General features: G+C 38.9%; 1 protein-coding gene across 1 annotated transcript in view; it reads right to left on the reverse strand.

Annotated features, from left to right (window-relative positions):
• pde2a (phosphodiesterase 2A) overlaps positions 1–9,144 on the reverse strand; it is a 123,653-nt gene extending 114,509 nt beyond the window's left edge. The window contains exons 1-2 of the mRNA XM_015009470.2: positions 7,781–9,144; positions 7,480–7,570 (exon numbers count right to left, since the gene is read on the reverse strand). Coding sequence (XP_014864956.1) covers positions 7,480–7,570; positions 7,781–7,815 — 126 coding nt within the window. The 5' untranslated portion in view covers positions 7,816–9,144. The remainder of the gene's footprint in view (positions 1–7,479; positions 7,571–7,780) is intronic.
• Positions 9,145–12,334: the final 3,190 nt, after the last annotated feature.

The raw sequence follows: 12,334 nt of genomic DNA on the forward strand, positions 1-12,334 counted from the left end.
AGTATTTATCACTTAGAAACATAATAGGGCTGCAATGAACTCCTGAAATATAGATGAAACACAACACAGATGAGTCTAAACACTATAAATCATCTAGATGTTGAACTATAGAAATGTAGAGCTCTATGTTATAAATATGTAATAAATATATATATTTTTAAATTTGTTATTGCAATATGCTTTAAACAACATTTCATTTATTACAGGTTTATAACTTGTGTTTCATACTCTTACAATATAAACATATTGTTATAAAATAATGTTTTCCAAACATGAAAATCATACGGAACACAAAATCCAAATCATATTTCACAGTAATAATATAGTTGGAATTTGAACTTTATTTTAAAGAAGTTACTCAAATGCATTTTTTTTGCATCAACATAAAATGATCTGATATCATATGTCCTACATCCTAGGGACTGAGGCAGGAGAAGTCAAGAGATGCTTTGTTGTATTTTCAAGCCACGACAAACACGTATTTCTACAATGTAAAAAAAAAAACAAAAAAACATAAAATCACTACATGAGGATGACTATCATGCTAAACATGCTACCTGTGAATACTTATTAATATTAATAGGTTCAAAAATAACTTTCTGACAACCTTACCACTGAAGTGCAGTCAAATCCCCATGAGTAAAATACAGTGTTCATGTAAAGGAAAGATTTCTACTGCTTCTGTGGTGGGCAGTTCTGGTTTCTGATGCTAATGTTTGTCAGAACAACAATGCTGGTCGGAACCACAGAATGAATTACAGTGTTACAATTTTGTCAGAAACAGTCTGCATTGTGGCAAATTACACTTAAAGTGAGCTCTCCACCCATAACTTTTAAATCCCTGGGTAAGGAGCCGGTCTGTTTGGTCTCCAAGCAACTGATCTCACAACTTTTTATTACTTGATTTCTTTTTTCTGCTTTGCGTTTCCTCCTGATCGCCTTCTCCTCACTTGATAAATCCCAATGTAAACCTTCATATTATGAACTTAAATTTAAGATGGAGACTTTTCTATCAGTACTTTCTTCAAGAGCAGCCATCGCACCCTTTCAGGTGCCTTGCTTCATTTCTTCGCCAAAGACGACATGAATAGCAATATAGCTATTATGAGGTGCAAAGCCAGTGCACAATTGTGGTTGTAGTGACTTTGCTCAGTGATGTTCAAGGAGATGGTGTTTAAATTACTGTATGTTAAATTTTCTAAAATGATAGGAAGACCAGAAAAAATGTTGCTATCAAAAAATCGAACAGCATCGCTGCCACTTTAGATGTAAAAAAGAAACGGTGGCAACCAAGTCCAGGATAAGCTACATTGACTCTTCAACCAGAAACAGCTTTTTGGATCATAAAAAGAGAGTCTAACCACATGAATAAATCTGAATATATGCTTGCATTGAAAAGAGAATTGATCTGAACTGAAACTATGACATTTGGTAAATGAAAACCTCAAATAAATAATTATTCTCCTCAAGTACAGACATAGAACTCCACAGAGACGTCCACTCAACTAGGTCAACCAGCAATGGGCTCCAGACCAACTGAAGTGCCTCCCAGTTTGCCTTTTGCCATCACCAAACGGACAATCGATTCAAGCGGTCATCTCGCTGCACATTTTCCCCGTTTTGCTCCAGTGCAGCCTCTGCTCATGCATGTCACATCTTACCGGTAATCATCAGACCCCTCGAGGGATTGAAATCGAAGAATGACTCCAAAAATTGAGGAACATTATGGATTCTGCACCCAGTAGTTTCATTCAGCACACCAGAGATCAATGCAATAAAACCCAAGTGTGGGAGCGCATACTTGGTGGATATTATCTGTCAGACTCTCAAGATTTGGAGTTTCACTGGGCTAAATTGTTGTGTATTAAAAAGATAAAGCAAGGAAATCAGAGCTTCTGTTGCCATTAAGCAGATAGGATCTATTTGCGGTTGCACGTAAAGGAAGCTGCAGTTATAAAAAGTTGTAACACTTCTCTGCAACTCAAACTCTTTGCATTAACACCATTACATTTCCACTTTCAAGTCTGACCGAGGTGTAATTTGGTGCATACGAAGGAAATGACATGCTGTTCATTGTCGTCATCTTTATAAAAAGCCAAGCTCGAGAGATTTTCACTGGAATAAGTCGTATTAAATCGTACCAGAGAATGCAGCTATAGCAGACTTTAAGGGCTGAGTAACACAGTAGCTATTTGATGGTGCACAGTGAGTCACAATCCATTAGCTTACACTGGCACCTGCACCCGCTCACATACTGCATCACACCACAGTGTCCTCTGCAAAGAATAGAGATAATTTGTTTTGAACTTAGACTTTGCTCACTTAAACAACAAACCGTAATGGTGTGTTATTGTGCTGGGTTCTGTGCGTACTGCTCACCGCTGCAGCCACACTGCTGCTACACTCACACACACAGGAACAGTGGGGAGAAAAAAAAAATTCGGGAAGTTTTATGCAAGACTGAAAAGGCCACATCAGATTTGAAGGGCAAAGTTGTTGCTTCCTCATGTCTCCCTTCCAGCTGAAAATGCTGGGCATTAGTGGGAGCTCCACTGGTTTTATCGAAGTCATATTTTGACAAATCGATTGTTTCTGGTCACCTGCTGCTTTAGTGAAAGGATCTATTTATGTTATTCAATCACTGAAGCAAGCCCTTCTGTGTGTAGACCAAGCTCAATAGCTTTACCAATCACTCAGCCCTGCTTCTGTCTTTTGCTTTCCGTATGCAGTGAACATGTAAACGTTCACAACATGTGTATGAAAAGTCTACACATCCATGTTAGAAAGTAAGGATCCACTATTTGAAAACCTTTTCCACCTTTAATGTCACAAATAATCTGAACAATGTCATGCAATAACAAATCTAGCAGTTTGAGTAAAGAATAACTAACCCACATACATGTACAGAAACTGTCTTATCAGCACTCACTGCTCACTTGGCAACATTTACCTGCTCTAGCTTTGAAAAAGTTTCCAAATCAGATTGTGACCGACTGTGGACAGGAGATGTTCACATAGTTTCTGTCAGGACTCTGGCAAACCCATTCTACAACACGAGGTTTCTTGTACTTGTACTCGCAATGCTGCAGAAAAAAAATAAAAAATGGATTTGTTTCACAGAAGCATAATGCTGCCACCACCAATGTAGTGCTTAGCATTTTTTCAAGTGTACCTTTTAGAATAGTGGCTAAAAAAATAATGTTTGTTTTTTGTCAGCTTATGACACATTTCCAAGGTTGTTTGAGATTTTAACCAGACCTGTTTTGCACACATTTGCTTTTGCAAAATGTTAAATATTTACTGGGTTTCTCAATTGTTGACTCTGTGGTGTCTTTTATGACTTTTCATTTTTGTGTTTTTATGATGTAAAGCACTTTGAACAGCCTTGCTGCTGAAATGTGCTTTACAAATAAACTTGATTGACTGATGTTTGAGTGACTGACTGATTGTCCAGATGTGTGGAAAGCACAGAAGGTTGCTGTGCTTGATCTTGATCTTTCTGCAGCTCCTTCAGTGTTGGCTTCGTTGTGCTCCTCTGACAGTTTTGGAGAAATGTCAAGTTTTTGTAGTTTCTCTGTGGTCTTCAGTCTTTGCATAAAAACATCTAAATAATTTTTCTGTTGAATCATACACAATATGTAACATCAAAGGTGGAAAAAAGATTTTAAATAAGTTATGAGGATTTTTATTTTTTTACTCACACGTCAATCACTTTTAGCCATCAGGAATGTGTACACTTTTTGGACGCACTGTATATAAGAACGCAACGGATTTAAGAGTTGTTGTTTTTTTCCTTATGCTCATTGGTAATTATATATGCAACATTTTTGTGGTCAGATTTCTTTAATAATTCTAACACAGACGGGCGTGTTGATGCGGGCAGGCAAGGACAGGCTTGGCGCCGCTAATGCAACAGTTATGTCTTTATTCCCATAAGAAAAATCTACCTTCATGAGCCTCCAGCTATGAAGTCAGAGCACAGAGAACATTTTCTGCCTGCAGACTGGAAACGATAACACGGCAAGAGGGCAAACTTCAGCAAGCTAAACCTGGTCTCTATGCAGCCGCAACCCTTTCATGTCATTAGGGTTGCACTATCTGGGGCATGACCGCACACAGTTGTTGAACACACAGCAATAATTAAGAGCCTCGTGTTTGTATTTGTTCACTCTGAGTTTTTCAATCTCAAATATTCAGCTCACAATTAATGTTTTCTTTCCATCAAAGGAAAATGGTGAAACAAGGGAACCTGGTCAGAATGAAGTCGACATGATGAAGTGCAATAGGAGTTCCACTGACCCACAGGGATGATGGGAAGTATCTCGCCACGCTGCAATCAAATGGTTAATTGTTGCAAGATTTGAAACTATAAGTTTCCTCTGTCGGAAACAAATGCTAATAGGAGCCACACTGATTCTCTGACAGTCTAACCCTCACATCTGTTCTGTTCAGCACTGAGCAGAGATTTCCCTGCTGCTTTTACTGCTTCAAAGACTCTGAACATGAACAAACACACGTCACCGAGTTGTTTAGCATTTATAACTTCATACTGGCTTTATCGTCACCTTGGTTGACCATGTTTGGCCTCACTTTATCGCATCTTTTTTCTGCTTTGAGCAGAAACTTTTGCTCAATCATTGACAAAGTCTCTTCACCTTAAACAGTGTGAACTACATGTTCTTTCACATTGTGGCATATTTTACAAACATCAAAACATACTTAATATTTTCTTTTTCAGCCTATAAACTATTTTCTAAAAAAAAAAACCCTAACCAGTTTACAAAAAAAAAAAAAAGAAAAAAAAAAAACTGACCGGTAGTCAGACCATTTATTGTTATATTTAATAATTGAATTAGAAAGCTTTTAAGTCAAACGCTTGTGCAGAGTTTTGAAACATCTTGCATTTATTGCCCTTAAAATAAAAGATAAAATCATAAAGAGGGTCACTGCGGAATAATTGTCATCATTTTTGAGCGGGTTTCAGTGTTTTCTCTTATGACAACACAAAATGTAAATGACTGCAGGTTTATTTTATGTAAATTATATTGTCCTAATCCTGATCAGAGGCAGAGTTTTGCCACTGTTGCCTTATAGTCAGAAAGTTGTTGGTTTGAATCCTAGTCACTTCTGTTCTGTGCAGAGTTTGCATGTTTTCCCTCAGAGTTTTTCCAGGTACTCTTAACTTTCACCCATAGTACAAAAAATTGCTTTCTAACTTAATTGAAGACAGACATCGAGAACCCCATCCACAATCACACTAATTGATAGAAACGTATTTAATCCTAATGGGGATCGGATACTTGCATGAACCTCCAGCAGATTTACTGCGGGGTTCACGCTGCACGGTCTCTTTGCTGACCACTACAGTTATTTTATTCTCTCATAGTGTGGATGTCCTCAAACACATGAAGTATTCATAACAACAGAAAACCTGCCAACAAAGGCAGTTACTGGCTATCCTCAACAGCTACACAAAACAGACCGATATCTCAGCACAGCTCTTGAACCATACCTGCTTTTTGAAGAAATCCAGCAATAAATGAACATAACGGGATTCATTTGACACCAGCTTAACTTTGCTGGTCCAAATCCGCGCTGTTTCAGCGTAATTTGTGTGTGCGGTTTGCCTGTTCTCTCCGTGGATGTGTGGATTTTCTCTGTGAAGGCTTCCCACATGTTTGGTTATCTGGCGATTATAAATGGATCTCGGGAGGAAGTGTGAGCGTCCTGGGCTGTGTGTCTCTGTGATGGACTAATGGCCTGTCCAGAGCGTAAACCTGAATGATGGGGCTGTCCCCCTGTGACTCTGGAAAAGCTGCTACACAGAGATTATGCACCATAGCAGCGAGGTGGTGAGCACTGTTGTCTCCGAACTGTGCACTTGCGTAGATGTTCTTCAGACTCTCCAGAGTCTTCGATTTCTGAAGCTTTGTTCTGGTGTTGTTCACCTAAAATAAATTCCTTAAACTCGTATGAGGCAGATTGAGTAGAACAATTCCCCAAATGACTGAAAAGTCTAAGACAAGGATCCAAATTACTTCAGATAAATATTTCAGAATTTCTCTTTAAATTTGCAGAAAAGTGTCCACAGCAAAAGTCTTTATTTTAATATTTTCCTGCCGATAACAAGTAGGAACTGCTCTCCTTTTAAACAGTTCTTGATGCATAAGGAGCCAGTATCACATCGTTTTGGGCTGTTTTCGCTGCAACAGCTGCATGCTTACCTGCAGCCAATTCAGAGGACGGTGTTACAGTTCGGCCACACTCCGATGGCGAACAAGCAGCAATGGAGCAACCATAAAAACAAGACGGCACAAGAGAAAGGAATGCAGCTCAACCGGACTTTCAACAAAGCAAGCTCTAAGAGGGCCTGACGCGGAGGTGCCTTCGGACTGTAACGAAACTAAAGAAACACGCAGACGCACAGAGGCACTGTGTGAACAAAACGTCAGATTGTTAGAGAAGAGCGTAAATTCTAGCCGACAAGCACGTGTTGACAGATTTATTAAAGTATTTGCACAAACAGAACAGGCACACAGCTGCAGAAAGAGACAGTAACACACACATTCGACATCTTACTGTATAAAGCGCAATAGTCTGAACGGATACGTCTTTGCCCTAATATACAAACATGTGCCTGCATCTCAGAAAGCATGCACTGTACTGGATCTAGGTAATTGGATCTAAGGACAACATGTCGACACTGGCACCCAATCAAACGTTTTTTTTTATGTTTTCAATGTCACTGCCAGAATTAAATCCTGCAGCAAAATAAATCAGAAGCTCCTTTTGCGTGTGTGCACAAAGACACGTGTTATGAGGAAACAAGAAAGCAGCAATGCCAACTTTCAGGTACTGGTGTGCTATAGTCATAAAAACATAAGACATCAAAATGAAATTCCATTTTAGTGATCAGCAAGAATGCATGGCTTTAAATGGACAACACAAAATTCCCTAAAGAGACACAAATCACAGTGCTGAGCTGCTCATTTGCCATTCAGAGAAGTAACTGTCTTTAACTTCCTGTCCTTTATGTCCGTGGATGCTTTATGTTTTATATTTTCCGCTGTTGTGGGAGCTTTTTGTCTCTCAAACACACAAACCCACGCCCACTCAGAGAGAGAGAGAGAGAGAGAGAGAGAGAGAGAGAGAGAGAGAGAGAGAGAGAGAGAGGAACGTCTCTCACTGTTTGGATCCTGAAGGAAAGCTGCAGAAACAGAAGTTTAAACTTACCTCCTCCAGACAGAAGTTTAACATTTGCAAATACAAAAGAAGATGGAGAAGGCCGAAGAGGTGAAGAGGAAAGAAAAGCGTCTGAATGAAGGACGGGGGAAGGGATAAAAGGTAACTAAAGGAATAAAAGTTTTTCATTTTTGGAAAATGAGGGGAAAATGTGTTTCTTTGTACATTTGTTCTAGTTGTTGAAAAACATTTAGGCAAGAAAAATGATGCTGAAGAGGAGAGGAGAGGAGACCCTACCTGGAGCTGTTCGGACAACGTGGTGGACTGCCTGGTGCCCAGAGCCGGGGCTGAACTTTCCTCGGGACGCAGAAACACTTGCTGCCCACGTCTGCAGAGATAAAGAATGATGGTCAGGACCACTTTGTACCTATGTTTTTTGTGTGGGTTCTCTTTCTTCACAAGTTTAAAGTCAGCTGGAGGATGCCTTGTTGATAAGTCGGATTGTCGGCAACTTATCTTGTCCGAGAAGTGGAGGGAGGAATGTGAAGGTGTGAAGGAATCTGTGTGAAATGTGTGCATGTGTGTGTGAAGCCCTTACAGGTCCTTTGCTTTCTTCCTCTCGAGCGCAGTCATGTCATCTCCACCTGTCGCAACGCAGAGAGAGCGCCGGAGTCACACACACATCCACACACACACAGCTCCACAGCAATGCACTCACTCGCGCCGGCAGGCTGAGACACACACTGGTGTGCTAACACCATGAGCGGCAACACATAGAGCCGATAGTGAAGGCAGTCCCTCCTCCTCCTCCTCTCTCCTCCCACCTCTCTCTCTCTCTCTGTGTCTGTCTCACTGCTCCTCCTCTGGGTCTTACTGCCTCCCTATGCTTCACCTCCTCACTGTGAGGACACACGGCGCTTTGTAAAAAAAAAAAATTAAAACATTTTTAAAAAAATCACATTTTGTCAGGTTGAAATCACAAACTTCAGAGAATTTAAATAAGATTTTAAGTGATAGACCAACACAAAGAAAATTATATATATGAATTTTCAACTGTTTTTAAAAGCATCTGAATAGTGTGGCATGCATTTAGATTTGTTGTCGGTCATGTGCAGTTGAGCGACAACATGAAAACTATTGCAGTAGCTGTAGCCATACCTAGCTGTGTGTTGGTCTTTTGCAGAAAACACAAATATATTGAAGTTTGATGTTGTAAAATAAGAGGTATTACTATTCTTGCAAATTCAAGATTCTCTAGTTTTCCCAAGGAAGCAATTTAGTCATAAATAAAAACATAATAACCTGCATCAACATAGCTATAAAAAAAAAAATCACAAGACTGATCACAGCAGGAATAAATGAGTTTTCCGTTCTATTAGTCCTGGATTTCTGCCTCAGATATCTGGCTGTTGTGGATCAATGAGATTACAAAAAGAGTTTCTGTGTGAACCCTAACAAAAATCACAAGATTAGAATGAGCAAATGATCTCTCTCCATGGAAAGTAAGTAGAAGCATAACTTTTGCCACACTACTTCTCACCCACATCCACATCCGGTTATTTCCAAGGTGTTTTCAACCTAGTTTGTAATTTGAGTCGGAGAATGAAGTTGTGTCTTGTCGGCACCTTTTGATGATGAACAGATCACAGTTGTTGCACACCACTGATGCATTCATGACGGCTCGTATTCTAAACGTGATGTCAAAGACCCGAGGAAATGCAAGTTAAGAAGAGCTACACGCTGTGACGGGTGAAGATTTGATATCCACATTTGGGAAACCACAACTTTTGGCTGTGAAAAGAAAATATGCATACGTTTTTATTTTTTTTATTTTTTATTTTTTTGCACAAATTGAGTGAGTTAATTTTAGCTCTGCTGTCACCATCTTTTATTTCCTCCTATTTTACATGCTTAATGTTTATCTGGCCAGCTTGGGGTGGAAGTTTCATTCCATTTGCACTGTGTAAGACTTCCCCCAAGTGGTCAGATAACTATCAGCTGAATTACACTAAAGTATTTTTGCAGTATTTTGAGTATTTCAGATCTTGTATAGCTGTTTTTTAGTTGGTAACATGTCTCACACTCCAATCTTACATTTTGCGCCTTCTGAACACTACTGTGGCAAAGTCATACAGGCAGAAAAAGCTGTTATGTAGAGCAGTCTTACCTGGCTAATTAAATCTTCGTTGGTGCAGACAGAGCATGTGCATAGTATGCTGTGACATTTAGTAGTATTATTTGGTTCTTCCTGCAACATTTGAGTAATTCTTAATTTCTATGTGTGTATAAATTATGCACATTGTAGAGCTCATGTAACAGAATTTCACAAATGAAAAAAAAATATGGCAGTCTGAGCTCCCAGTACATTAAAATAAGCAACAACATATTTCTGTAACACTACTTAGGATAATAATGCAAATCTGCATGGCTTTCGGGCATGCGACATAGAAAAACATACTAGAGCATTAATATATTGCCTATTGAATTTATTATTTCAGAAATATGATTGCATCACACGCCTAGTCTCACTGGTACTAATATTTTTTAAAGATTTTGATTCCTATGATGTTTTATTTTGTAACACTCTTTAAATGTTAATGCAAGAAATAACCACAGCCAAACAAATATTAAAGCCAACATGTTCATTTTGATTCCTGACACAAGAGTAATGGAGACTTGTGTACAGCTTTGCAACAATCAGTCACATTTAGACCAGTGATGGGTGAAGGGAAAAATATTGATTATCTCATTACAATGGCACCTGGCAGTGGGCAAGAGGCATTAGTCAGCAAGTGAGCATTTTGCCCCTGATGTTGATGTGCAGGAAACAGAAAAGGTAAATGGGGTTTCTATTCTATCAGAGCCGTGGAGCTTTTTGCATTTGGATTCCCTGTTTAGTTTGTGCTCCCTGATCTAAAGCCACCAAAAGAAACATATTTCGTTATTGATGTTTAGATCACTGTCAATACGTTTAAAACTTGTTTCAAGTTACAATTTAATCATCGATAGTAACATTTCTGGATGGCTTGATTTAAACTTTTTTTTTCTATCCAGAAAAAAAAAAAAGAGAGCATAGATCTCTGTGGATGACTGGTTTAAATCCAGCCCAGTTTAGGGCACAGACCCAAAGAGTTTACTTTCAGGAAAAACAAATAATTCAATTTTATGTAATTAAGTGCTTAAGCAACACGAAGCAAATCTTTCAGCAGTATTTAGTTGTTTTGGTGCACTATCAGAGTTGATTTCTTTCTAAAACGTATCTAAACTAATACAATTTCTAAATGGGGCATTTTAGACTCTTATCTTGTTCGCACTGTTGCAATATGTGAGGTTAATTAGGGCTGCACGTTAGAAAGCAGCAATTTACTAATGTCTGCCAGGATGTTGTTAGAGCTAATATGTTTATCCATAAATGTTCCAACTTATTAGTAGACAGGTCTCACTTTCCCTTTCTGGGCGTTTTAATTTCAGAAACTACCATAGCCGTGTAACGTTCAGCATCTCCTAGGAATAGAACATAATTATGAGACAATGTGCTTTCTGTAGGAGCTGAGGAGAAGGCGAATATGTGCAGAGCTCTTTATGCAGTGAGACGACTGCAGGTGAATATATTAAGAGCTTTAAGCCGGAGATCACAGACCGTGATTTTAACCCAGAAGGATCATTGTACCAACCTGTCCCAGCCTGACTGCTTCATCAGTTGATAAAGACCAGCCACACACCTTCAAGATTTTAGTCCTTACCGCAAAATAAAGCTTTTTATCAGCCCCATCAGATGTGTTACTATGCCAAACTTTCAAGCCGGGATTGATGCAAGAATATCCAATGTTTCAAAACCATCCATCCATCTTTTTGTGCTGATCAGGTCACTGGGGTAACAGCAGCAATATCCAGGAGGCGTCCTGATTAAACGCCTTAAGCACTCCTTTTAAAGTGGAGGAGTAATGGTGCTACAACATGTGCCAAAATTTCTTGCCCTGTACAGCTCTGGAAAAAAATGAAGAGACTACTTAAAACTACTTAAAATGATCAGTTTCTCTGATTTTGGCTTTTATAGGTATGTATTCGCGTAAAATGAACATTGTTCTTTTATTATATGAACGACTCACAACATGTCTGCAAAAAACTTATTTTTATTTGCAGAAAATGAGAAATGGTCAAAATAATGAAAAAGATGCAAAAGATGCAATGCTTTCAGACCTCGAATAATGCAAATAAAACAAGTTCATATTCAATTAGAAACAGCAATACTAATGTCTAATCAATATTTGGTGGAATAACCACAAGGTTTCAATGCAGTGGGCTCTTCATTTTCTCCAGAGTTGAACATTCGGCTGACGTATCTTAGTTGGACATATTGTTCACATCGAAAAAAAATATTTTTCTGTCATTTCAAAACTGAAATATTTCATAAAACTATTTGGAAAGAAACTGCAGCTTCATACGTTTAATTCAGTGGCAGCATTGAGCACAGAAACCCACAACGGAGCAGAAAGGAAATCCAAAGTGACACTGGCAGCTGACTCTCTGAGGTGACATTAAAGGAGACAGGACAATTAACATGATGCTGCGCTTCTGGTGGAGCAGGACTGAGTAATGACAGTCTATCAATCTCAAGACAAACCACAAGGCCAGCAGCTACAGGAAGCCTTACTGACATCTTAGGGTCAGTTCATATGTAAATGTACAGTGTTTGAGTTGGATATGAAAGGACTCAGTTTGGCGTAGAGATCTTAAGGGGAAACGTTTAAGCTTGTTCTTATTGCACACATTTCTCGCTATAACTCACATAGAGGTAAACCAAATAACTCAGATCCAGTAAGTTGTCCTGCTTCAATTGAATTACATTGAAAACTGTTCAAAATTACTTAAAACCACTGTTCTGTAAGCAATAAGTTCTTCAGAGCATGAAATTACTTTAAGCAAATGACAGATCTTGGAATGTGTGACATTTTTTAAGCACCATTACCGAGTTAATTAGGACTCTGTGCTATATAATCACAGATTCGTACGTGGCATCACAATGTCATATGTGGAATACTCTTGTTTTAATGCATTTTTCAAGCTGCAAGAAATCCTGTGAATTATTTCAGAGCCGAAGGGAAACGGGGAGTTCACTGGAGCAACCGCTCAGAGGTTGATTCTTGTTCGT

The sequence above is a fragment of the Poecilia mexicana genome, unplaced genomic scaffold (genome assembly GCF_051168715.1).
Source record: "Poecilia mexicana isolate PSO_F unplaced genomic scaffold, ASM5116871v1 scaffold_13, whole genome shotgun sequence".
NCBI lineage: Eukaryota > Metazoa > Chordata > Actinopteri > Cyprinodontiformes > Poeciliidae > Poecilia > Poecilia mexicana.